The 25,580-nt window shown below is 54.1% G+C and overlaps 12 protein-coding genes across 12 annotated transcripts; 8 read left to right on the top strand and 4 right to left on the bottom strand.

Moving 5' to 3' along the window:
* Positions 1 to 749: 749 nt before the first annotated feature.
* LTR77_004625 (uncharacterized protein) lies at positions 750 to 2,213 on the top strand (the record flags this gene model as incomplete). The annotated part of the gene is made up of 1 exon (XM_064801878.1): positions 750 to 2,213. The coding sequence occupies one exon, from the start codon at positions 750 to 752 to the stop codon at positions 2,211 to 2,213; it is 1,464 nt and encodes a 487-aa protein (XP_064660508.1).
* A 191-nt stretch (positions 2,214 to 2,404) lies between these two features.
* Positions 2,405 to 4,116, bottom strand: LTR77_004624 (uncharacterized protein; the record flags this gene model as incomplete). Its single annotated transcript, XM_064801877.1, has 5 exons — positions 2,405 to 2,736; positions 2,811 to 2,872; positions 2,930 to 3,308; positions 3,361 to 3,722; positions 3,776 to 4,116. 5 exons carry the CDS (start codon positions 4,114 to 4,116, stop codon positions 2,405 to 2,407), a joined length of 1,476 nt encoding a protein of 491 aa, XP_064660507.1.
* Positions 4,117 to 7,163: 3,047 nt separating this feature from the next.
* LTR77_004623 (uncharacterized protein) lies at positions 7,164 to 8,483 on the top strand (the record flags this gene model as incomplete). Its single annotated transcript, XM_064801876.1, has 1 exon — positions 7,164 to 8,483. One exon carries the CDS (start codon positions 7,164 to 7,166, stop codon positions 8,481 to 8,483), a length of 1,320 nt encoding a protein of 439 aa, XP_064660506.1.
* A 1,213-nt stretch (positions 8,484 to 9,696) lies between these two features.
* LTR77_004622 (uncharacterized protein) lies at positions 9,697 to 10,791 on the top strand (the record flags this gene model as incomplete). Its single annotated transcript, XM_064801875.1, has 2 exons — positions 9,697 to 9,765; positions 9,820 to 10,791. 2 exons carry the CDS (start codon positions 9,697 to 9,699, stop codon positions 10,789 to 10,791), a joined length of 1,041 nt encoding a protein of 346 aa, XP_064660505.1.
* A 163-nt stretch (positions 10,792 to 10,954) lies between these two features.
* Positions 10,955 to 11,662, bottom strand: LTR77_004621 (uncharacterized protein; the record flags this gene model as incomplete). The annotated part of the gene is made up of 3 exons (XM_064801874.1): positions 10,955 to 11,104; positions 11,158 to 11,293; positions 11,346 to 11,662. 3 exons carry the CDS (start codon positions 11,660 to 11,662, stop codon positions 10,955 to 10,957), a joined length of 603 nt encoding a protein of 200 aa, XP_064660504.1.
* Positions 11,663 to 12,287: 625 nt separating this feature from the next.
* Positions 12,288 to 12,913, top strand: LTR77_004620 (uncharacterized protein; the record flags this gene model as incomplete). Its single annotated transcript, XM_064801873.1, has 2 exons — positions 12,288 to 12,491; positions 12,548 to 12,913. 2 exons carry the CDS (start codon positions 12,288 to 12,290, stop codon positions 12,911 to 12,913), a joined length of 570 nt encoding a protein of 189 aa, XP_064660503.1.
* A 237-nt stretch (positions 12,914 to 13,150) lies between these two features.
* GPI10 (glycosylphosphatidylinositol anchor biosynthesis) lies at positions 13,151 to 14,932 on the bottom strand (the record flags this gene model as incomplete). The annotated part of the gene is made up of 1 exon (XM_064801872.1): positions 13,151 to 14,932. One exon carries the CDS (start codon positions 14,930 to 14,932, stop codon positions 13,151 to 13,153), a length of 1,782 nt encoding a protein of 593 aa, XP_064660502.1.
* Positions 14,933 to 15,318: 386 nt separating this feature from the next.
* On the top strand, positions 15,319 to 17,394 carry LTR77_004618 (uncharacterized protein; the record flags this gene model as incomplete). Its single annotated transcript, XM_064801871.1, has 1 exon — positions 15,319 to 17,394. One exon carries the CDS (start codon positions 15,319 to 15,321, stop codon positions 17,392 to 17,394), a length of 2,076 nt encoding a protein of 691 aa, XP_064660501.1.
* Positions 17,395 to 18,173: 779 nt separating this feature from the next.
* On the top strand, positions 18,174 to 19,736 carry LTR77_004617 (uncharacterized protein; the record flags this gene model as incomplete). Its single annotated transcript, XM_064801870.1, has 1 exon — positions 18,174 to 19,736. The coding sequence occupies one exon, from the start codon at positions 18,174 to 18,176 to the stop codon at positions 19,734 to 19,736; it is 1,563 nt and encodes a 520-aa protein (XP_064660500.1).
* A 63-nt stretch (positions 19,737 to 19,799) lies between these two features.
* On the bottom strand, positions 19,800 to 21,871 carry LTR77_004616 (uncharacterized protein; the record flags this gene model as incomplete). The annotated part of the gene is made up of 9 exons (XM_064801869.1): positions 19,800 to 19,887; positions 19,940 to 20,010; positions 20,081 to 20,109; positions 20,171 to 20,370; positions 20,448 to 20,749; positions 20,799 to 21,410; positions 21,462 to 21,506; positions 21,577 to 21,688; positions 21,747 to 21,871. The coding sequence occupies 9 exons, from the start codon at positions 21,869 to 21,871 to the stop codon at positions 19,800 to 19,802; spliced, it is 1,584 nt and encodes a 527-aa protein (XP_064660499.1).
* Positions 21,872 to 22,473: 602 nt separating this feature from the next.
* On the top strand, positions 22,474 to 24,575 carry LTR77_004615 (uncharacterized protein; the record flags this gene model as incomplete). Its single annotated transcript, XM_064801868.1, has 6 exons — positions 22,474 to 22,531; positions 22,584 to 22,676; positions 22,723 to 22,830; positions 22,889 to 23,333; positions 23,389 to 23,909; positions 23,959 to 24,575. 6 exons carry the CDS (start codon positions 22,474 to 22,476, stop codon positions 24,573 to 24,575), a joined length of 1,842 nt encoding a protein of 613 aa, XP_064660498.1.
* Positions 24,576 to 25,121: 546 nt separating this feature from the next.
* On the top strand, positions 25,122 to 25,505 carry LTR77_004614 (uncharacterized protein; the record flags this gene model as incomplete). The annotated part of the gene is given in 2 exon segments (XM_064801867.1): positions 25,122 to 25,466; positions 25,482 to 25,505. 2 exon segments carry the CDS (start codon positions 25,122 to 25,124, stop codon positions 25,503 to 25,505), a joined length of 369 nt encoding a protein of 122 aa, XP_064660497.1.
* Positions 25,506 to 25,580: the final 75 nt, after the last annotated feature.

The following is a 25,580-nucleotide window of genomic DNA, read 5'->3' as shown; positions in this document are numbered from 1 at the left end:
TAGGTGTAATAACAAAAGTCGATGGTATAGAGTAGATTGTGAGATGTCGTAGCAATGAGCGCAACAACCAGGTCAATGGCAATGCTTTTTCCATCGAGGGGCAAGCCGTCTGGACCTGCAGCAGATTCCAGACCTGAACACGTGGGGCTCGTCGCTGCCCTTGTCTCGAAGAGGAAGTGGATCTCTCCGCACGACCTGGAGTCTTGAATGTTGCTTGGACAGGCTTGGCCATAACATTATTTATCTCGCGATGCTTTGTTGTGTTCATACTGTTCAAGAGGATGTCGTTTTGCTAATGAGGTTCATGCCACAGTCTCGACGCCGTTCTCCCAAGTATCTCAGTCGCTGCCAAACAGACTCGCCTGGCTGGGCCAACCACAAGCACATGAACTCATAGAGCTGGTAGGAAACTGCCAGGAACATCTGGCCAACTGAACAGCGGCATATTTGGTTTGCCAATATTCCAAAATGCGTTTCATGATGCTGATGTGCCGCAACAGCATCCATCTGTCGCGTCTTCAGATGATGAGTGTGACGAGCGGCAGTTGGTCGACAAGAGGCAAGTCTTGATTGGCTTCGAGTAATCGTCTATTCGCGACGGCGCTAACGGCGCGGCCCATTGCAGCAGGGACGCACTGGTTCAACGCTTATACTTTTCTGTGGCACAGCGGTCTTCGTCGTATCTCTTCCATCTCGTCTGATGATAAATCTTTGCCATGACATGTACATGTTAGAGTACATACGGCAGCATGCCGCCATCACTGTTCACTGGATCTGGCCTTAACAAGCTGCAGCGTGTCTGTATACTGCTTCTGCTGGGCGGAACGATTCTGTACTTCTCGGGGACATGGCGGCGAGGCTACGAACAAACCCCTTCGCGGGACGCGATGAGTGAAGCATCGAGATCGATGTGCGAGCTGTACCCCGATACTGGGGATATCGCGGTCATCATTAAGACTGGTGCCCAAGAAGGTCTCCAGAATCTGCCTACAACGCTCCGGACTTCGCTGAGCTGCGTGCAAAATTTCTCGGTCCTCTCGGATCTCAACCAGACCCTGGGCGACATTCAAATCCACGATGTGTTGTCCAGGTTCTCGCGACCAGCCATGAAAGGCAACAAAGAATTCGATATATACTGGAAGCAGCAACGGTTGCAGGCAGATGGCAAGGAGAGCGAGATCCCATCTCTTTCGAGCATCCCGGCCATAGAGCGTGACTGGAGAACCAAAGGACGCACGGCCGGCTGGGCTCTTGACAAGTACAAGTGGCTTCACATGCTGGACATGGCTTGGGACCTCCAGCCGGATCGGGACTGGTATTTGTTTGTTGAGACCGATACGTATGTATCGTGGCCGAACCTAAAACGATGGCTGCAAACATTGGAATCCAAGCAGAAATACTATCTCGGTCTCGCAGTCAAGAAAAGCGACGACCGCGAGCCTCTGTACTTTGCGCAAGGTGGCAGTGGTATCGTGCTGTCCGGCGCACTTCTGAGGGAGTTCGCCGTTGAGCGCCGAGGTATCGCAAGCAAATACGAGCGCCGGATGAGAGAATGGTGGGCGGGAGACTTCACACTTGCAGATGTCCTCTACGATGAGTTGGGTATCCACGTCACTCAAATCTTGCCGATGGTCAACCAACACCCACCTCGCTCTATCCCGCTATCGCCAATCGCGTGGTGCCAAGCGGCGCTCGCGATGCACCATATGAAAGCGGACGATTTCGACGAGATGTTCAAGCGAGAGCATGAGCTAGGGTTCTCACGCTTGCTGCTGCGCGACGTCTATGATAAGATATATCCGGATGGTCTGCCGTCCGAGAGTGTCGACTGGAACAACATCGCCGATGCTCACGAGTGGGCTGTACCCATTGACCGAAACAAACTGCCGTTGTCCGTGGATCCCAACAGCGATTTCAACTCTTGCCGCATCGCTTGCGAGGCTCACGAAGACTGCTTCTCCTTCACCTGGCGGAACACCACGATCAACCTCGATGGTCCGGATTACAACTATCTGCACTCTTGTGTCTTGAGCGGCGCTTTTAGACTTGGAGCACCGAAGCCTGAGCAGGCGTTTTGGTCGAACACGGATGAGCGGGATACTTACCGACGGTGGCACAGCGGATGGATGCGGTATAGGATATCTGAATGGGCGAAGGCGCATTGGGAGTGCGACCCTTCTCAAGAGTGGGCGACTCATGCTATTGAAAGTTGACGGATGTACAAGCAGGACCACCCGCATATGATGTACAATCTCTACAAGGTAACTAGCGCAACGTCTCTGAAATCATGTCTGCGAATACCCTTCAAGGCCATGCATGCTTCATACGCATTGTGAACATTAATACTTTCAAACACTCATGAGCCAAATGCGCCCCCATGTTCCGATTGCTCTAGTCGTGAACGTCATAAATCAGGCACAGGCAACGTCGTACTGTTCCAAGCGCCCGACGCTACATCGCCCGTGGACATCACGATCTCATTCCCGTTCGCTTGGTAGAACACGAAAATGGTATCATAACGTCCAGCAGGCGGATACGTCATCGCCGCGACTCTGGTATCCGGTGAGCCTGGCGGACCGGCCACTTCAGACAGCGTGGTTGAACCGATGGTGGAATTCTCTGCCTCGTACGTCATGTTCCATCCTTGAATCTTGCCACTATCGGCAACGCGGCCGAAGAGGTTGCCGTGGTAGGATAGGCCGGCGGATGAGTCGAGGTTTGGGATGTTGATGGATGCTGGGAGGATTCGGTTAGCCATGTATTGACGCACACGGACGCGGTGTATGTGGTCGCTTGTGGGCTCAACTTACACTTTGTCCAAACGTTGATACGATGTGCATCAGTGCTAGCTTTTTTCATCGCCGTGTCCATCCTGTCGGAGCATTAGCTGTGGGACGAGACTACACTCAGCCGTGCGCTCGGAACTCACCAGTACGTCGCAACATCGTTCTTCTGGTCGATGAAGTTGATATAGGTGGTCTGACCTCTGCCCCAAGCAAACATTGCGGGAGCAGCTTCTCCATTCATGTCCTCCCAATTCTGATCGTAATGCCACTGCGTCAGACCTGGACGCCACGAGTACTGGTTGAACGTGGTGTCACCCGTCCCGACCAAGACCCGCATGCCGCTGTATGGTTTCGTCCCCTCCAGATTGACGTCGCCTATGGGTCCAGCATAGAAGCCCGCCGTCAGGCCAACGTGAGCTGAATCAAGGGCGCGGACCTTGAGATCATTCAGAGGCCCGTCTGACCATACGTACGTGAGGTTGGTGATGCTGCGTTGCCGTAGAAGGTTCTCTTTGTTGATGTCTGCGTTCAAAATCAGCCGCGAGTATAATGCGTTAGTGGCAAGGATACGCACAAAAGACGTGCAACCCTGCAACATCCCCAGCGCCTCCCGGGCAGCGGATTGCGATCGGTGTGCCCTGCTTCGCATCGTCGGCGATGATGTCCTTTGAAGAGCCCCCAGTCCAGCCTTCTGGTATCTTGTTCTGCAACACCCGAATCTCGCCGCTGCTGTGCTGAAAGAACAGTAGAAGATTGCTTTGGTTCGTTTGAAGCTGCGTCGGCCATGCGAGATGTAGTTGTGACTTCAGGACACACGCTGCGAGCCCGGATCGTTCGACCGCGCCTTTGCTCCCCGAAGGCGCAGATGAAGTGTCGTTTGGCCTTGAGGCAGGGGAATCCGACAGCCTCGTCCTGTTCGAGGCGGCGTGTGAAGACCTGAAATCTGTTAAGAGGCTGACAAAACGGTCTTTCGGCATGCTTGTACGTACTCATCTGACTGAAGTCCCATCGTAACTCCAACACCAAGGCCAATACCCAGCAGAATCAGGATCGAGATCACGCTACATCCCCATATCAAGGTCTTTCGACGTCGCTTTCGTTGGAGGCCCTCCTCATCATTGGCTTTGGAGTGTATATCGGCTCCTCCTTGCTCGTGCTGTTGCTCGTTTGGATTGTGAATCCAGACAGACTCCTTGTGGACGTAAGGCTCTGACGTCTGCTTCTCTTCTCCGCCTGCTACTTGCTTTCCATAGGCGCTGCTCCGATCAGTACGAGGGGGATTGACTACTTCAGGAAGCGAAGAGAAGGTGTTGCTGGTCCAAGCGACCATGTTGAGGCAATGGCTTCTTATAAGCAAATGGCTAAAGCAAGCAAAGAAACGTAACACAACCAGCTTCTTCAATTGACATAAGAGAGCAGACAGGAACGGCGGGTAGGCATCGTCGAAGGGATGTCCAGCCTTGTCCTACCGATATCAGCTGGCCCTCTGCGGCACAGCATACTGGCAGCGAGAATACGCCTCAGGTTCGGCGCCAGGAAGTCTTTCTGATTTGGTAGTAGGAACGCACGGCTGCTATCATGGTCTTGCTCCATCAGCTCCTCTGTTGCGGCGCCGTAGAAGCGATGATCCTGAGACAGCCTGTGCCGCCTCGACATCGTGCTGCGTGCAAGTGGGCTTGCTATACCCTACTGTGGCGCTGTACCATGCTGGCCATGCAGGAACATGGGCGCTTAGCGGGAATGAGGCCGGGTTGACCTGCGCGCTTTTGCGCAACTCACACCACAAGCAGCAGGGTCGAGACACTCGGCGAGTGGCTCTGCGTGGCCCAGGACTGCATGTAGAGTTCGGTAGAGTCGTTGATGAAATGAATGACGGCAACGTGGTTGCTGCGAAAAACGAGCCGGGCCACCAATCTTGCCTTTCAGGCGCGGACAACGCCTCCGCCGCCCCGATGCCGACCAGATATTTGCGCAAAACATTTCCATGCTGGAGTCCCAAGCGGTCAACTGAAGATAGGCCTGTTTCAAGGGGGGATGTAGGCGCATCGTGGCGGCAGGTGTTGGCGGTTCGGATTGCCTGAGTCGCCCTTGGCATGGACGACACGGGCGAAGGCCATTGATGCTCCATGTTCTCACCATCATCACAGTGTTGGCGTCGTCATTTACCTATGCATCGTCCGGCGCATTCGGCATAGGGGAGAGAAAGCGCTAGAGCGCAGCTCGAGAGGGCCCAAATATGGCACACCGGCCTTGCATTTGGGAATGAGATGCTACCCATCCGGCCTCATTGAGACTCCTAAAACGTCTCAAACACCAGATGAATGCCCAGCTGTGAGCCCCGGCACGAAAACCACGGGATATTAAGACGATTGAAACTGGCAGCGCCGGATCAGGCTGACGAGCTTGACGTGGGCAGATTGGGGGTCACGGATGGATGTCCCATCTGACATACGACGCGACCCCTTCCGTTCGATATCCTACCGCCTGTGTGTATCTCAAGCCCGAGGAGGATGTCACGAACCTGTCCAAGCCATCAGCATACTGTCAACAGCCGTTGATCGTCTGGAGACACGGGAAGAGCACCAGGTGTCCACAAAGGTTTGCTAAATCCACTGGGACGACGCCTGGTTGTGTTGTACTGCGACCGTCCGACGCCTCAAAACAGCATCCTTACCTGCATGTACACAACCACAAGCGGCCACCGGTTATTTGTCGGGCGGGTGTAGCTTACGACAGTTCAGGAACGAAGTTCAATCTACATGAGGTCTTACACACATAGCCGGGTATCCCAGCATCCGGACGTTTGTCTTGACCACGAATTCGGTTGCACACTACATGCCTCCTCGACAGAACCCACTGCAAGCCAGTTCACCACATGTACAATTTGATGTTCGCTTCTCGGTCGCCGTCTCTGGTTACGCCGGACGCACGAATTCGGCATACCTTGTGTGATACTATGGCTTCGTTTTGCTGGGCCGCGGTGCTTGTGGCCTGGAAGCGCGGTGGAAGGACCGATATGTCGCCCTTCAGTGCTACGTTCTTAGGTGATACGGGCCAGGCAAACTCCTCTTCAATATGTACTTCCATCCACCGGTGCGCAAGGCGTCTGCCCTGTCTATAAAACAAACCCTTTCCAGCCTGCAAAGCCTTCTCGTCAGGAAATCGTTCTCCTGCCAGCTTATGCAACTCTTTAGTGCAGACTCAGCTTGACGCCCAGTCCTCTCTTCAGCAAGCTTGTGGCCGGAAGTATGCCAACCCAACACCACTGCCAAGAACGGAAGCAAGGCGGCAAGCCTTGCAGGCGTAGGATAACACCGTTCGGTCAGCCATACTGCAAGAGCCACCAGTTCTACTGTACCCGATACGGATGTACCCCCATGAAAGATCCCGAAGGTCCTGGTTGACAATGTCCAGGATGCGACAAGGAGAAGAATACCATAGAGAGAGACGAAGACGTGGAACGTGAAATGTGGGCTGAGAAACGACAAACCGCCCCGAAGGCCGGCATCAGCAAGAAAAGCCCAAGATATCCCAAGTCGACGACCAGGCTCAAGCCTCCTGGACGAAACAGATCGCGTTCCACGGATCGAGTGAGAACTCGCTCTAAGTTGACTCCGGCCAAAGCCTCATCTCGAGTCCAGTCTCAGGCAGGATCTTGCGCCGAATCTCGCCCTGGATCCCAACCTATGTCTCGAGCGGGATCTGTTAGATCTGTCAAATCTGTCAACTCTCGAGCCGGGACTCCAGCATAAGTGCAAAGGGTCTAGGGCTCACTGATGGGAGCCTGGGTTGAGCAGACGCACTTTCCCAATATTCTTTTTATTACACAGTATGCCCGCATGCAGTAGCTCCCCTGTTTTGGTCGAACCAGCTAACATCTCCAGACATGCCGTGCTACTACGATCCCTCCTTTCATAATCGGGACTTGTACTTCAACGTCCAGAAACTGGGTCGCGAGTGACAATGATATGCTGAGCATGTATTGGGATTCATTCTTACTCTCGTTCATACCTTTCCAGCTACTGAAGATGACCGGTGATTGGATGTGCGCTGCCGTTGGAGAAATAATGAAGATGAGGTTGAGGAGAAGAATAGGATCAAGGTATAGGTATCGAGACACTCAAGTATGTAAGTATGGTACAACGTCAACAAGAAGCGTGGTCTTCCCCATGACTGACAGAAACTTAATAAACCCGAACACAAGCTCGTCATTCAATAAGAGCTGATCACGGTTCTTCGTCATTCCCTGTTTGCTCGCGCTATAGAATGACAGTGCTGGTACTATTCGCTTGCTTCCAGTTCCCATTAAACAGTACTTCGATGGCTTCTACTAACGGGTTACAGTATCCCAAGCACTACACCACACCAAGTACCAAAATGGACTCACCCATCTCTCGACCAGCCACGTCTCAGTCTGACACTCGGAGTACGTCGTCAACCGACAAGTATCAACATGAGCCTTTCGAAACCTTCAAAGAAAAGATTTTGGCCTTGTCCACAGGCATTCGGGCATCAAGCATTGACGACCTCCGACGTATGCAAGGTGGAAGCTACAACCGTGTGGTATTAGCCCACGTAAACTGGAAGCCAGGGGCGCTGACGCCGCCCAATGTGAACGAAGTCATCTTCCGCATGCCTCGACAACCCGATGAAGAAGATGTCTCCGAGGCTGTTCAGTCACAAGTGGCGGTCATGAAGTTTGTTCGACAGCACGGCATCCCGGTAGCTGAGGTGATAGAGTTCGATGCTACCGTGGACAATGCCATATGTTCGCCATATACCGTCCTTTCTTACGTCGATGCCCCGAGGCTGGATCAGGTTTACGACGACATGAGTTTAAACGAAAAGCTTCACTTTGTGACGCAATACAAACACATTCTCGCCCAGCTCGAGGAAGTGCAATTCCCACGGGCCGGAAGTCTCCACTGCACCGAGGAAGCAGTGCATGTCGTACATTGGTGTTGGGCTAATTCTAGTGGCCCTTACCATGTGGAAGCGGATGCCGAGAGTTGTAGCGTCCACCTTTCCCGGCGGCGTGCGAGCGACGGCAGTGATGTTGGGAAGTCCGCGCTGTCGTTGATAGAAGCACAGCTTGCTGAGCGACAGGCCCAGCTGGACGATGACATCGAAACCGGACAGCACGTGGAGTACAAGAAAGAATACTTCGACAGGCTTCAAAGGATATGTGTCCAGATGCGGCAAGACAAGCGCTACAGTAGGGCCTGGCAAGAGGATGTCAGTGTGCTGCATCACTGGGACCTTGAGCCTCGCAACATCTTGGTCCAGCACGAAGACGAAGGGACACGCAGTCGCTGGAAGATCAAGGCAGTCTTGGATTGGGATGATGCTCTTGCGGTGCCGACAATTCTCACTCGTAAGCCAGCTATCTGGCGCTGGGACAGGTCGTGCCTGCATAGCTCGCTCACACCACCGGACAAATTTTTCGACTGGGATGCAGATACCCTGCAGCCAGACCACTATTCGGGGCTGACGGGAGAGCCACAAATCGTCAAGCAGCGTTTCGAGGCCCTATACCGGAACCAAGTCATATCAATCAACGGCAAATGGGACATTGAAGAGTACGTAGATGTGGCGTATCAGACTGGCCGCTGGCTCCGTAACCTGGAGCGATTCACCATGTGTACCTTTTCAGAGAAGTCCGAAGTGGATCTGCTCGATCGTATGGAACTGGAATAGTCTATGTATCATGGAGGCCTGGGATGTTGAGGTTCTTTCTATGTGCAGGTACCTTTGGATGGCGGTCTTATTCTCAACCCATATTGTTCGGTAGGGTCACATGGTGTGAACAGAGCATCAACAGCTGTAATCAGCCTTCAATCTCTCCTGATATTGCGTGCAGAAGAGAGCTCCTCAACCAAGTGGGTTCGCTGTTTTTCCTTCTCGTGCGGAAAACACCATTTGTCTTGTGGCCGTACAGTCGTGCTCACGGCCGCCGGACTCCAGAGATGTTTGCTACGTCCTCAGTAAGGTAGCTTGCTTACCCTGTTGACCGCTTGCTGGTACGCAGTCTGCCCCATGTCCGTTGCGAGAGTGACTATCGATGGCCACGATGAGTAGTGGTAGCCGTGGTCAAGCATGGAAAACGATGAAGTGCCTTACCGAATGGCAAGCGTGTCAAGCAATGTGTTGTAAAAAGAAGAAGTGGCAGATTCCAGACTACAAAGTATGTTCCGAGGATCCTTCGACGAGGTAAAAGATCGTTGAGGGCGGATATTATGTTTACGGTTCTCCGAGACAGTAAGAGCGCCATCGTCTAACAGAAGGCTTCATAGCAGGCGACAAGGTCTCGGAGACGTGGCTCAAGCAGTCGTCCCCCGACCTACGAACCATCTGGCCCATTCCCGGCATGACAATTGCTTTTGCCTTTTCAAGCGAGGGACAGTGGAAGCATCCCAGTGGCCAGATCGCGCAGTCTTCTCCAAGACCGAAATGCACCAGCCAAGGCCACATCACTCCGTTCGGCGGGCGTTGACTGTTTGTGAGAGGATCCACCACACAGCTCGCTCTTACCTGGGCCGCGGGATGGGCTGCTCTCAGTCTTTCGCTTTCTCGTGAAACATGAGACAGGTCAGTCGATCAACGGGACTGCGAGCATGGTCTTCCGTGCAAGAGGTGGTCAGATGCTTCATGTCCATCCTTGCATCTACGTCATCTCCCATTGGTGTGCTGGAGGCTCTTGCATGCGCTTAGAATTAGTACGTCCGTGTGACAGCGCCTCGTATTTTCAGCTCACCTAGCATGATGCGGAAACGGTTATTGAAAAACATGCTGCTGTCGCTGATGGCGGAGGTTCCTCTGGAAACAAGCAAATCGACTGAGGGACAGTGGCCTTCCGTTGCATCAAAGCACCGTCCTTGGCCCTGATCAAAGCATTCCCTCGCTGCTTGCGATGGACTTCACCAGCCTGACACCCCAGCAAGTGCTCGAACTCGCAAAGCCGAGCAAGGAGTTTGAGGAGGTACGAACAGCCTGAACGTGACTGTCAACTAGGTCACTCAGCAGGTCATTGCAGGTTCTTCGAACATATCAAGCCCCCGGTCTCGACTGGTCGAAAGCAGCGAAAGCCCTCGCCATTCTGCGCCACTATGTGGGATCGGCCGTGCAAGCCGACCAGGCAGACCCAGAAGTCGAACAGGAGACTCTGCACGCTCCAGCTCGGGATGGTACAATGCTCCCGCTGAAGGTCTTCAGGCCTGCGAATGCTAGGGAGGAGGCTGCAAGCTGCCCGTTGATCGTATTGTTCTTCGCCGGCGGCTTCATAATGGGCGATCCGATGACTCTGGCACCACTGGCACGATCCTTGGTCAAGCGCTTCAATGCTGTGGTGGTTGCGCCAACGCATCGCCTGGCACCTGAGCATCCATTCCCGGTCGCCATCGAAGACAGTTGGGACTCTTTGTCCTGGATTGCACATAATGTGGGCACGATCGGTGCTGATGCAGCAAGGGGCTTCATCCTTGGAGGCTTATCATCCGGCGGCAATGTTGCAAATTCGGTCGCTCATCTTGCTCGTGACAACAATCTTCAGCCTCCCCTCACGAGAGTGTGGTTCAGCTGTGCTGGTGTCCGTATAGCGCCAAGCAATGCTCATTTGCTCCCTGAAGTCTACCGTGAGAGGAACCTCAGCCGTTCCCAGAACGAGTGCGTGGACAGCGTCACCACCTCTGCCGGCATGGAGCAGTTCAAAAGGGATGCACTAAAGGCAGATCTTGACTCTCGCCTCATTGCTCCCATGATCTGGTCTGACGAGGCCGGTCTTGGCCACAAAGGCTTCCCGAAGACCTACTCACAGGTGGCAGGGATCGATACTGCTCGAGACGAAGCTCTGATATTCGACGACATTCTCAAAGAAGGAAGGCATACCGACCCGCCTGGATGTCTATTCGGGAGTGCCACACTTCTTCTTCTATACTTTCAAGGATCTGCCAGAGTCCAAGCGGTGGGAGCAAGACACCCTGGACGGCTTTGCGTGGCTGCTCGCTGACTGATGATGATGATGAGTAGACGTTCGGTGGATGAGTGGGAAGTGAAGGTACGCGTAGAGTCGAACAATGCCGTGGAATTGTCATATCGTCATTTCGTCATCTAGATCGTGTCAGATACATGTAGCTCATAAATTGTCGGTCACGACAGATGTCTCCAGTCTCTCATGGATTCTCAACGACTTCTGGGACCCGACTCGTCCCCAAAAGAGCCAATTCACGTCGGAGTTTTGCGTTCTGCTCTTCCAGCTCATGCAAGCGCTCGTGCAAAGGCTCCATCTGCTCTTCTGCGCCGGCGCTCAGCTCTTCAATGATCTGCGAGGACAAGCCATAAGCGAATGTCCATCGAAAGGACAGCCATGGCCTACCTTGAATACACGCCACAGGCGTAACACCACCACCAATGACCCAACCTCCTCCAACACGCCCTTGAGTAGTACGTCAATGACGAAGGCGGCCGTGATGACAGTAGCATCCAGGCAATGGAACCACGAGCGGAAATAGCTGCAGCAATCAGTACGACCCTTGGTGAGACGACACCTCCTAGAACACACACTTCCACCCAAACACACAGAAGCTAGCCAGTAATTCGGCCATGAACAAGCAGCTGAACACCAGACTCACGATGCCAAGCACATTCTGCGCCTCGCGCCCATCCTTCGCAGGCACCCGACCTTCGCAGGTCAGTAGTTGCAAGATGAGGTCCGTCAAGATGGACGTCACGTCGAGTGACACCAACAGCAGGACGCTGTAGTGCCCAGTCTTTGAGGTAAGGTATCTTTTCACGGTATGCCGAGCTGCAGCCTCTCGGGATGCCGTCGCGTGCTGCACACCTTTCAGCCGATCAGAAGGCAGCAGAGGGTGTCGTTCCATTTCCGAGCTCAGCCCTGCGTTGTGGTGTGAGGGTGAAGTACGGAGTATTGGGTTCACAAAGGAGGCGATGTGTCGACTTGGCACGTCAAGCTCCCGGATCCAAACGGAACGTGACAAGCTTCCAAGGCGAAATTATGCGTTTGGTTGGCGTCGATCAAGGAGTTGAAAGTCGGGGTCCCCTTCTCTGTGCAACCACATGCTCGCTCCACCCGAGCCTCGTGGGATTGGCATCCGTCATTTGTGTTACTGGAGCTGCTACGTTGCATTGAGCATACCGAAGTGGGACGTAGGAATAACGGAACAACCCCAGCTCTCCGCCTCAGGCCGGCGTGATGGTCACTGGGAACTGTCGATCTTCGTTTGTCCTCCCCCCGAACGCCCGGTTGCTGAAACCTAGCATGTCACGTACTTGAGTGTAGGACATGATTGGTGGTATTCACCGTCGACACCGACCAGAAAGGCTCGTAGCAGATGGGCGACGACAACAAAGGAAGGTAGCAAGTGTTGCATGCTGTCGCAGCATAGGAAAGCATAAGTAGAGCACTGTTTCTCTCTCATCTCGGAGACATCACACAGTCCATCACAGCCTCAAACACTACCACTGAATAGCACTGCTGCCTTCGAAATGTTCACCCTCTTCTCATTCACGGCTTTGGCAACCACAGCCCTCGCTGCCCCTCACCTCGCTAAGCGAGACAAGGTCTACGGCTTCGACATCTCCCACTACCAGTCTTCCGTCGACTTTGAATCCGCCTACAACGACGGTGGCCTCCGCTTCGTGTATATCAAAGCCACTGAAGGCACCACATACGAAGATTCAATGTTCTCGGTATGTGCCAGCTTGCCTGAGCCGCCCTCTGCTTCCTAGTCTGACGCTTGCTGCAGTCGCACTATGGCGGCGCAACCGACGCCGGCTTTATCCGTGGCGGCTACCACTTCGCACACGGCGACTCATCTGCCTCCGACCAAGCGGACTTTTTCGCCGACAACGGTGGTGGATGGACCGACGACGGCATCACGTTGCCCGGTATGCTGGATCTCGAAGCCAGTTGTAGCGAGAATGACGACTGGGAAGGCTGGATCCAGGAGTTCTCCGATAGGTATCACGAGAACACTGGAAGGTATCCGGTGTTGTACTCGAGCCCGAGCTGGTGGTCGGAGTGCACCGGGGACTCGAGTGCATTCAAGGGCACGAGTCCGTTGATGATGGCGTGCTGGTACGTGGTAATCTGCTTGGTGTTGAAGATTTGATGAACTGACCGAGTCGCAGGAATGATGACCCATGTGACCCACAAGGCAGCTGGCCATTCTACACCTTCTGGCAGTATGCTGACTCCAACGGCTATGGCGGTGACTCGGACGAGTTCAATGGCGATATGACGCAGCTCAGAAAGCTCGCGACTGGCTGAGAAGTCTTCCATGGGCGTTGGTCTCTCCACGCGGAGAGGAGGTGGAACTTAGTATGACTGGACATACCAACCATGAAAGCTACGATTCTGCCATACACCACACCACCACGTCTCCGTTTCGTCTCCAGTCATCGTGGAAGTGCGTGTTGAAACCTCTCCAGCACTCTCGATACTTCGTCCCTTCAAGTACCTCCTTCATGGTGGGCTCTAGCTGCTGGAAGAATACCAGATACTGTGGCCAGCCCAGTTTTTCGTCGTCGCTTGATGTTCCAGCGTCCATAGAAGAGCCGTGCCGTATCGACGCTGTGTTTGCCATGTTGTCTTCGACCCATGCTATAGGATTGGCATAGAAGACATCCGCCTCGTCCATGTAGCCTAGCCGCTCCTCGACGCTAAGTCCGATGGGTGGTTCGCACGTCAGGGCCCCAGCTTCGATCTCCGGGTAGACGAGATGGCTGCGCCAGGGCGTGCTGTGGCAAGGCATCAGAAATGCTACCGTCGTAGCCACCATCTCTCCAGCTCCCGGAGTGGAGGAGAGGGCAAGCTTTTTCTCATGCTGGTGGCGTAGATAGTGCATCACATCGACAACGCCGCGTTGATGGACGTAGGATGTGTAATACATAACGGCGACGTTAATCGCGGCTGCCAGAGTCAAGATGATGATACGACTTGGTCGAGCCGGTCGCCGGAAGAAGCTTGAAAATGGCTCCGCCGCAAGTACATGCAGCATTGGCAGTAGTGGATAGATGAACCGGACTTCTTTGTGGGAGATCCCGCCGAGAGCAAGCACCGACGTGATGACTGTCAATGCAAGGGTGCTCGATATGGCCGTCATACGATACTCTGCATTTGACGACGATGTATCCTTGCGCAGGCTGTACAAGGCTTGCCATAGCGCTACGGCTCCGAAAGGCAAAGCTGTAGTAAGCAACAGCGGTAAACCCTCGGTGATGTAGTAGTCCAGCCGATTCTGTCCGTAGAAGACAGCCAATGACTGTACAACGTTGAAGTGCAGAAAGCGCAGAGGAGGCAGTACAAGCTCGTCGTAGAAAGCTCGATCAGCAGCGACCGAAACTGCAAGTACTGCTGACCCACAAATGGACGCTGCAGTCGCCAGCCTTAGCGCTGCTTGCTTGCCACCATATCGGAAGACAACGGTGATACTGATGGTGGCCCAGATGATGATGTTGGTTGGCCGGAGAATGCAGGCTATAGCAGCGGCGCAAAGCGAGCCGTAGAGGCCAGTTGACGATGAGTTTGACGCGGTCTGCTTCTCTTCTGGACTCGAACCCAGGAGAAGGTCCCAAGGCCACAAGCGTAACGCAATAATCGTCAAGGTGGTCTCCATGGAGTTCGATAGCGTACGTACTGAAGCGAACCATTGCCATGGACTAGTTATTGACAATACGAGGGCTGCCGCTGATGCGTGACTCTTCGAGCCGTAAATATCGCAGGCCAGTCGGTAAGTGTACGCATCGGTCAGAGCAGCGAACACGGCCTGCAAGACTTTTGGAGCAGCCACCAGCACTTCTGCCCGAACACTTGGCGTGAGACCAAGAGTCGTGGAAATGCTGTCCGCAAGATTGTAGATTGAGGCAAATAGGAGAGGGTGCAGCGATGATCGGAGACGTTCGTGCCATTCCCATGTGATCCAGGCGTTGACGGAAGGCCCGAAGGCTGTCTCCAAGGCGGGCTCCAGCGACTGGAAGTACTCGTCTGGCTGGAAAGATGTCTTGATCATCAGGGCATTGATTATGCGAAGAACGAGCAGGCCGACAAAGAGAGCGCCCATGTACTGCGGTGCAGTGCGGGCCATGGATGAAGTTCGAGCGTCGTGCTTGTTGCCTGGTTGGTCGCCCATGGCGTTGTGTTGAGATCCTGGTGGCCAGCTAGCTAAAAGACTCGTACAGAGTAGTGTGTCAGGTACCAGGCCATAACGGTGATCTCAAAACTGAGCACACTGCAACACATTGAAGATTTCGACTCCTGGAGTGTCGAGATGGCGTACCCGACAGGAGTTGAGCTAAGATTTAGGGTTGACGGCAGGGAACGGGACGGCAAAAGCCAAGCTGATTAAGGCCGTTTAAAGTCCGCTCGAAAGTCACGTCTCAAGTCAGCAAAGACAACAATGCGACACATTTCACTAATGACTTGACTTCGTTCGACTGCCCACAAAACTCGACGCACGCTGCGATGTGATCCTCTTCCTCTCCATGTACGAACCACAACTACCCTTAACACACCACAATGTTCTGGCGACTACGCTGCTACTCCTGCGGGACCCGCTCCCCTCACTCCAAAGGCACGCACGAGTTCCAGTGCGCCAACTGCGAGGCCTACAACTTCTACGATACCGACGGCAACGTTGTCGACACTCCCGATACTATCGCCGCCCCGCCCGTCCAACCCAGCAAACACAGATATCAGACCTTCACCCGACCCCTCCCCAGGGATGCGCCCCGAAACGACGATGAGATCTTCTGTAACCGGTGCCGCAACAACCAGCGCATATACACGGAAGCTCTTTCGAACGCTCTCCCAGACGAGGACCATCCTGAGTATGCCGAATACGAAGCAAGGCTACCGCAGCTGAAGGCGGACCTTGAGCAGAAGTGGCCTCTCATCTGTACGAGGTGCGCAAGCAAGGCACAACAGAAGATTCGGCAAGCAGACTACTATGGCAAGACGCAACAGGCATCAAGGATGATGTTGCAGACTCGGAAGAAACGGGGTGGCAGCCCAGTCGGTCAAAGAGACGATTGGGGCAAGTGGTCGATGCGGATGCTGTTGAAGGCAGCCGGAATGGTTGTGTACGCCAGTCTGCTGGCTCAGATGGCGTGGCATGCATACGGCATTTTGGCAGCACTCACCGGCTCCATGACCACGGAGGATGCGGAAACCGTCGAGTTCGCATTCGACCCCAGCGTCAAAGACTGCGCGAAACAGACTCGGCTGTTACACTTCGACCCGTCGTGTTATCAGCTCTTCGCGACGCTGATACCAAAGGCCCTACTCACCGGCCTGTGCTTGCTATGGTACAATCCCGGCATCAGCAGCTGGTACCACCATACTTGGCGCATGGAAGCTGTCAACGGCCAGACAGAACATTTTCGCATTCAGGCAGTGCTCCTCATAATTCGACTTGTCGCCTGGATCGGCTTAACAGATGTCACTACCACAGGAGGGCTCAGCAAGCAGAAATTGATGGCCGCCCATGGATTCATGATTGCTTTCATCGCCCTCTGCCAATGGGTCAGTGAGCGCACCATCAGCCCGCAGCGGTGGGTGCTTCGAGGCAAAATCATGCCCAAACCAGATGAGGCCGATTTCTTTGGTGGGGCGGCTGGTCCTGCTGAAGAACAGTACGATCGCCAGGCGTCTTCTGTACCACCGCAGTTGCGTCTCTTTCCACGCAACGAGACACCGTTTCCGATTGAGAGACTGGCACCACAACAGCCGCGAAGAGGCTACTCGAGACTTGAGCTGCCCGCAAATCCGCCGCCTTCTCCACCTATCACTGACGACGACATGATGGATATCGATACCAACTACGAGCCTCCAACGCTACGCAGCGCACACAATCAAAGCACGAATCAATCTCTTGGCTGGGGCGGCATGCGCAACGAACTTTTCGACATCCATGACAGCACCCGCGCGCAGCAGGACCGCCAACGCCAACGTGACGAACAGCCCACCAAGCTTCGTTACCAACCGCCCAACGAACAGAACCCCTTCCGCGGGCGCCTGCCTCCGGCACCAATGAGCATGGAACGCCGCCTCCGCAATCCACCCACCCAAGTCTCTTTCAAGAAAGCACCTTTGAGCAAGCAACAGGACTTCATGAAGCAGATGCGCGAAGGTATTGAGAGCGGGAAGGGTTTCACCAAACCGAACGCAGCACAAGCCGCGCAGGGTGTTCATGCAGCTTTTGCTCTAGATGAGGATAGTGATTTCTCGCCCATTAAGACTAGACGGGTTGCTCACTCTACCAGCATGGGTGAAGTGCTTGAGGACGAGCCAGCGAAAAGCAGGACGAAGGGGAGTCTGGATCTCAGACCGGGTAACTGGACGTTGAAGGGTGATCTCGATACTGCAACCGGGTTGGAGGACTTGTTTGGCGGCACGAGTTTCAGAATTGCGGATGAGAACGGTGTTCAGAATGGGAGGGCTGCGATGTCCGAGCAAGCGCACAGCTCTGTGGCCACTCGCGGCTGGGTGCTGTTGGCTGTGATAGCTGCTGTGGCTGCCGTTGTCGTCGTCGAGCCAGTACGGAGGACAGTTTGTTTCTGGCTGATTGCCAGGCTGGAGGCGATGGGGTATTGAGGGCTTGCAAGAAGATGTGAGGATTCTCGCCGTAGACGGTCCCCATTGGTGGATTTTGAAAGCGCTATAGCGGCGGCGTTTGGATTTTGGGAGCAGAGAATATGCGATCGCGTGCATATGCGCGCTTGATCTTGGCTTTGATAGCGTAGGATGATTTCTTGTACTTCTCCAACAAGGAAGGCTTCAATTTGCCTTGTCCCAAGCCCCGCCTCTCACCTCACCTCACCTCACTCCAAGTCGCGTTACCAACTCCCACCATATTACCACCGCCCATCGCCTGATACAGATTCTCTAACACTCCATGGTGCGAGCAATCCTGAAACGTTACGGTCATGCCGGCTGGGGTTCAGAAGAAGAAGCAGAGGTCGCGTCGGGGATGCGAGACCTGCGCTTCACGAAAAGTGAAATGCGATGAGCAGGGCGAGCGATGCGGCAACTGTGTCCGCCTGAACATTGAGTGCGTCTGGAGACACTCTCAATCCACGCAGCGCTCACGAATCAATCGAGCATGTCAGAATTGTCGCCGCCGTAAGGTTGTATGCCCGCCATGTCGTCAAGGAGCACCACTAAACCTGTCTCAGACACGCTGTCGCCGCGAAGATGATGCAACGCATTGCGAGCCTTGCAAAAGCTCGGGTCTAGTATGCGCTGCTGAGCTGCCTCCATCTCGACATCTCCCTACACACACCGCTGAGCTACGGCCTCTCGTCGAAGCGTACTTTGAAGGGCCGTTCAACTTCCTCTACTTTCAGTGTCTTCATCGCTCTTCATTCACGCAGATGCTCGAGAAGGGTCTCATTGCAAAGGACCTACTACTGGTAGTTTGTGCCACCGTGCAAAGGATCCGTGACCCTGCTGGACCTGGAGACGCCTGGGCTGACGAAAGTGGGAAACTTGTAACCGAGCGCATCTTCTCAAAGCCGTCAACCTCCAGTCTACAGACACTACTACTGTTGCAACGGTACGAGGAAAACCGCGGCCGCCATCTTCGAGCGTGGCTGTATTCAGGTCTTGCCCTTCGGATCGCCCACGCGCTGCAGATCAATGTTGAGCACCAGGATCAGCCGGTCACAGTCAGAGAAGTTAGACGGCGCATCCTTTGGAGTCTGGTCGTGACCGACTCGTTGACGGAGTCAGGTACGCGGCCGTTGAGCGGCTTGAGGGTGCATGACCTGACGGTCGGGCTACCGTGCGGCGAGAGCGATTTCATACGCAGTGTTGCTGGTCCCGCGACGCAGGTCGAACCTCACAACGTCAATGAATCGCTACCGGCCTATTGTGAAAGCATAGGTGCCCAGCTTGTGAGCTTAGCACTGCTGCGACTGGAAACGGTTGACTACACATTCTCGTATCATCCGAGAAATCTCGGGCACCTACCATCCGAACTACCGTGGGATAAGCTCGCAAAGTTCCAGCGCCTGCGGCAGAAGCTTGAAGGATGGAGGCAACAGCTTCCAGCGCAACACAGCGCAGACAACACCATTTGCTCCAAGAGCACCAAGATCCAGATCCTAAGCCTCGCATGTCTATACCATGGAGCATCTTGCGATCTCTTCCGGATCGGAGCAGTTTTGTCTAGCCTGCCACGGACACACTTCACGCCTCCACCAGAAGCGTTCTTGTCTGAATGTGCACGTGCGCTTCTTTACCACGCCTACTGCATTGCGAAAGCAATATCAGACTTGTCACCGGCACTCGACTACTGCGACTCGTATGCTGGAGTATGCGGCTGCTTGGCTCTCCGTCTGCTCATCGTCGACCGACGCCCGCGGGAGCAGGATTACGTTCCACTCTCAGATCCATCCGTAAGCTGGGCCATCTCTGGAACGACAAGGTGTGTGGAGGCTGTTGCACGATGGTCGGAGCCTGTGCGCGGCTACTTTGGCTCCATCTCTGCTATGTGTCAGGAGCGTGGTTATCCCATCGCCTCTCACGGCACGCAGGAACATGGTCCGGATCCCGAGAACCTCTCAAGAGCCGCCTCTCCCAGCTTACGGACCTTCGGAACATTTGGGACTGTGCGTCGAGACCTCAAAGCTCACGCTCATGAAGACGATGCGGCATCCGTTCCCGCAGGTAGTGATGCCGGAATAAGTCCGAAGGAGTTCCCGACTACGGGGCTAGACGGAATCAACCGCTCGCCTGCCAGCTTTGGGCCACAAGAAGGGTTTGATGCTCAGTTCCCTCTCTCGTGGGATCCTATGAGCGACGACGCTTTGCTGACATACTCAGCGTGGGCGGATGGCACATATGACTTCGACGCCGCAGAAGCCTTCAGGTACAGCGACAGTCTCGGACTTGGCTTTCAGAATAATCTTTACATGCCGAATGGAAACTATTGAGTGCGAACGAAAAGCTCCATATCTATCTCGAAAGGTCTCCGACATACAGAGCAATCTCTGCTACTAGACCTTGTCGTCGTGGTACTCGACTCCAGTAGAGGCACCCTTTTTTGTCCCCAACCCGGCAATGTCGGATTCCAACTCCGCGACCCTGAAGACAAGATCAGTATGTCAACGTCAGAAACATATGCTAAAGCGCATACCTTCTGCCAGCGCCAGATGTACGAGTGGAAGCAAACTTGCGAGCAGGGATACGACGTTCGAAGAGTTCGTCCTGGCAAGTCGATGGTGTCAGCAATTGCTTCACACGACTGCCCATAGAGCAATATGCTTATCGGACTCACCACTTCTTCGAGTGACCGGCCTTTGGTTTCTACAAGAGGAGTAGATAGTCAGCAACCTGCCCGTCCACAGGGCCAGCGTCCGTGACTTACCTGGTACACAAAAGTACGTGTAGATTGTCGCCATCGTCGCAAATCCGCCGAAGACCCAGCCTATGTTGGCATCGATCTCTGCAATCACGTATGGAATGGAGAAGGCTGTAACAAACGCGGCGATGATACTGATCGACAGCGCGAAAGCTTGCGTCTTCTCTCGCAAGGCGTAGCTTCCGATCTCTGCACCGATCACGTATCTGTTTTGGTGCGTATGGGGTCAGCCTATGTCACATAAAGCAGTAGAAAGAAGGTGGAACCACGATGATGGACTTACGATATACTGGCAATCGTCCCGGCATAGAAGAAGTTGTACAAGATGACGCTGGCCACCAGCATGTTGGCTTCATGGCGATTGGGCTCCGCAGGCAGGCCAACTCCGGCCACGATGAAGAGGAATATTGCTTGCCCAGTGCATCCGATCATCAATACCAGACGCCGCCCCGCAATATCGATGAAGGGCATGCCGCACGCCACACCTACCCAACCTACGGTGGCCGATGCGATATTATAGTCGAATGCATGTTCGCCGAGCCCCACTGATTGGTAGAAACGTGGTGAGTAGTTGGAGACGAAGGCCTGGGTTGGTCAGTTCTCTCTTGCGATGCAGATCATATTGCACACTCACCTGTCCAGTGAACTGCTGGAAAATGTAGATAACTGTTGCGATGGAGGTTCTCCTCAGATTTGTGCCTCTGAACAGATCCATCCAAGGACCTTTCTCTGGATTCTCCACAGCAACTCTGATGGCTTCAATTTCCGCAGTGCAGTGTCCGGCGGCCACATCCTTCTTTGGCCGCACTCTTTCCAGAGTCTTAACGGCATCTTGATCTCGCCCTTTGCTGATCAACCAGCGCGGTCCATCTGGAATGAAGAAGATACCAACTGCCACTATCACCGGACAGATCGCTTGCACCCCAACCGGAACGATCCAACCTTCAGGTGCAACCGTTCTCGAGTAGCGACGATTGACGCCAGCGGCCGTGATCTGTCCGATTTGATTGAACAGTTGGATCGAGCCGACCACTGCTCCTCTCATGCTCGCCGGGACGATCTCGCTTTGGTATGTTGTTGCGCACATTTCGGCAAAGCCAACGCTGTAGTAGACAATGATTCGGCCAACAACGAACTGGGCAACCGTTGTCGCTGTGCATTCGATGATGATGCCGACGAAGCTTATGAGGCAGACGATCCAGATGCTGATCCGGTGGCCAAGTGGCTCGATGAACACAGAACCAAGCTGGGACAGTCAGTGGATTCTCTCCAATCACACTCGGGCCACAGGACTTACCAATGCTCCAAGAAACTTGCCCACAAAAGCCAAAGAGCTCATGTACTGTTGAACACACCCGAGTAAGCAAGACAGACACTCCGTCGAACGGGGGGCTCGTCAGCCAACTACGTACCGATGCGCGCGCAGGCGAGAGCACGTAGGCGCCATCTTCGCCAGTTGGAGTCCCGAACTCCCTTTCGAAGGCTGGTATCGACTGCACACCACCAAAACTGGTTGTGTCGTATCTACGAAAGTGTCAGTTGCCGTCTTGTTGTACCCATTGCAACAACGCTTCGTGCGTACCCAAACATGATGTTCAACAGAGCCGTGATGATCCAAGCAAAGAACAACGGGACTGTCATCTTCTTGAACATGATCTTGAACCCCGTGAGGGAGGAAGGTCCCTTCTCATCGATGCTTCCTGCCATGTTGTCGACGGATGGAGACTGCGACCGATCCGCGTCCGGATATCAAGTTATCGATGTTCTAATGGTATGGTATGTTTCTTGGTGGACAAACATTGAGAGACAACTCTGCGGCTCCTTTCATGATGTCTTTGGATCAAAGCGTACGCACGACTCAGTGACATCGATCCCATGCTCCGACGAGGTACGCGAGCATACTACCAGCCGTGTGTGGAGATATATCTCCAGGCGACGTCGGTGTGACCTGCAGGGGTCAGCCCCCACATCTCCAAGAAGCACGGGCAGGGCATTCTATCTGGGGGATCTTCTCCGACGAGGTACCCGAGCAGCAGTGTTCGTGGCGACGCACATGAACGGAACTTGAATCAACTGCAATAGGACTCCTCCGGTGTCGGAAGACACACACGAATCAACCAACTCATTCGTGGTGCTAACGGTTCTTCGACGACGTACCTAAGCAGATAGACCTTTGGAGTTGACTCCGACGATGTACGCGAAGACGACAGGTACACAGAAGCAACTTCTCTCATACCCATCTTCTCAAATCACTACCGTCGAAGCATTCGTTTGATCACTTATTGTCTATATCCAACGTCGTCAGCAACATGGCTCCAATCAAGAAGAACGACACGAGGCCCAACTTCCTAGTCATCCTTGCGGACGGTGAGTGATAACCTCAGCTTCACAACGTCAGATATTTGTTGACAGGTGACAGACCTTGGCTACAGCGATATTGGATGCTTCGGCAGCGAGATCCGAACACCACATCTGGATGCTTTGGCACGCAATGGCGCTCGTTTTAGTGATTGTAGGAACGAGGCTCTTCCTTCTTCGATCAAGACTGACCATCACAGATCATACCGCCGCAGCATGCAGTCCCACCCGATCGATGCTGTTGAGTGGAACCGACAACCACATCGCCGGCGTCGGTATCATGAGCGAGCAGAAAGGTCGCAATCCCGGTATGTCTCCAACACTTAAGCACCCTCCGCCATCAGCCAGCTCACATCGCAACGACAGACAAATGGGACGCCAAAGGCCACGAAGGCTTCCTCAACCACGACGTCGCCGCCCTCCCAGAAATCCTGCAGGACAACGGCTACCATACCTTGATCAGCGGCAAATGGCATCTCGGCTACACACCCGAGAGCAACGCCGCCGCACGAGGTTTCGATCGCGCATTCACCCTACTTCCTGGCGCTTCGAACCACTACGGCTGGGAACCACAGTTCGATGACAAGGACTATGGACCATTCTTCTCCCGCGTCAGTCCGCAGCTGTATACGTTGGATGGGAGGAAGTATGATGTGAAACCGAATTTGGACAATGATCCGAAAGGCTTCTTCTCGTCGGATTCTTATACGGATAATCTGGTGGACTGGATGCAGGAGCGTAACGAGGAGAATCGGGAGAAGCCGTTTTTTGCTTACTTGCCGTTTTCTGCGCCTCATTGGCCTCTTCAGTGGTGAGCAATGCTTTCGCTCTTTTTTGAGAATCTGCAGACTTATGCTGTCCTGTAGTTCCGACGCCGACCGTGACCGCTACGAAGGCGTCTACGACGACGGCCCCGAAGCTCTCCGCCTCAAACGGTTAGAAAACATGAAGAAACTCGGCATCATCGGACCAGACGTCAAGCCCCATGAAGTCATCGCAGGCCCAATGAACCTCGAATGGGACGCCATGACACCGTATGAGCGCAGATGCAGTGCGAGGGCGATGCAATGCTTCGCTGGCATGGTCGACAATATTGACCAAAATGTTGGCAAGATCGTGCAGTATCTCAAGCGGAGCGGCGAGTTCGACAACACTGTTATCATCTTCCAGAGCGATAATGGTGCTGAAGGAGCCGATTATGAGGCCATCCCGACGATGGGTGCTGATTTGATGCGGGTCGTTCGGAGGTATTATAACAACTCTTTCGATAACATCGGACACGCAGACAGCTATGTCTGGTATGGTACAAGATGGGCGCAAGCGAGTACCGCTCCCAGTCGGCTGTACAAGATGTACTCGACGGAAGGCGGCATCAAGGTTCCTTTCAGTAAGTTTGATACTGCTCTGGCCTGTTGACAATTAGCTGACGATACCAGTAATGCATTATCCGAAGTTCTCCGAAAAGCTCCAGAAGAACGCAATAGTCAATTCGTTCTCCACGGTAATGGATCTATGTCCAACCTTCCTCGAGATGGCAGGAATCCAGCATCCAGCGTCGAGTGGCAACGGAACCTTCAGAGGCAGAGAGGTCGCTCCCATGCGCGGCAAATCATGGGTGGACTTCATGACCTCTTCTTCATCTTCAGCCTCCGATGCAGACGGCATCCACAGCGGAAGCGATGGCTACACTGGTTGGGAGCTCTTCGGCCGCGGTGCAGTTCGGCAAGGCAGCTGGAAACTGGTGCATATCGAGTCCGCGATGGGCGGCGGGAAATGGCAGCTGTACGATCTCAGCAAAGATCCTGGTGAGACGAACGATCTGGCTGAGATGGAGACTGCGAAGCGGGATGAGTTGATCGCGATGTGGGAGGATTATGTGAAGAAGACGGGCGTCTTATGGACCCCGTATGAGGAGATTGAGACCGTGGGTGAGGAATGGGGCGAGAACCGGGAGGATCTTGTGGGAGGGAACCATGTCGGGCAGATCAAGGCGTGGATGCAGTGCCGGCAGGGCGAGGAGGCTCCGAAGGGTCAGGTCGTCAATGGTGGATGAGCATATAGTCCTGAATACCCATGGCAAAATCTTGCGAAGACACGAGATGAAATGTCTCATTGTTCCATCCCGTCTGTCTTCCTGTACCGTCAGATGCTGCATCATCCAGGGCTGTGTATGCGATCTTGACGTGGTCTCCGGCAGAATTGTACTGTCGCTCCGATCTGTCTATCGAAACACATCTTACCAGCGCCGGCTTCATGATACACAAATGGTGATGTAGTGATAGAACAGACTATGTATTGCATGGGATGTTGTTGGTCAAGAAGCAAAGCCCCGCAGACCTCACCTCCTCCATCCCCACAACCTCGCTTCAACCAAACCCGAGCAAAGCAGACCAAACCGTCCCTTCGCGAGCTCTCCAGGCCTGAGTAGAGCTAGGCGTACGCAAGCTAAGCTCGCTCTACGTATAGCTATGTTCCTGCTTCCCTTGCGACAATGACCTCCTTCCTCCTCAGACCATCTCTCACCAGCACCTCCCGCGCGCTCCTCAAGTGCAGCACGAAGCAGGCGTCAAAAAGGACATTCACATCCTCACCCCGCACCATGGCACCGACAAACGAATGGCTAATCCAAATCCCCGACCACCCAAACATGCTCTCCAAACGCATGGAAGTCCGCCCGTACCTCCCCCTCCCACCCTTCGACCCATCCCCTACTAACCCCTCTCCTTCCCGAAGTAAACACCTCGAAGACCTCAAACCCCTCATAGCCTCCGGCAAAATCGTCTTCGGCGGCGCCTGCCTCGACGAGCCCCTGCAAGAGGGCAAAGGCATGCAGACGAACGGCAGCGCGATGATGGTGGTTTGTGAGACGGAGAAGGAGGCAAGAGAGGTGGTGGAGGGGGATGTGTATGCGAAGGCCGGGGTGTGGGATACGGGGAACATGAAGGTTTGGTGTTTTAAGACTGCGGTGCGGACGGCGTTGTAGAAGATACATTATGGGGTCCCGGAGAATGGAGATGGGAACCGTGCGATTGCTACGGTATACTTGTTGGGTTAGAAA

Source organism: Saxophila tyrrhenica, assembly GCF_035928015.1.
Source record: "Saxophila tyrrhenica strain CCFEE 5935 chromosome Unknown scaffold_6, whole genome shotgun sequence".
Classification (NCBI taxonomy): Eukaryota; Fungi; Ascomycota; class Dothideomycetes; order Mycosphaerellales; family Extremaceae; genus Saxophila; species Saxophila tyrrhenica.
The sequence above is the reverse complement of the archived record's forward strand: the minus strand, read 5'-3'. Positions and strand labels throughout refer to the sequence as shown.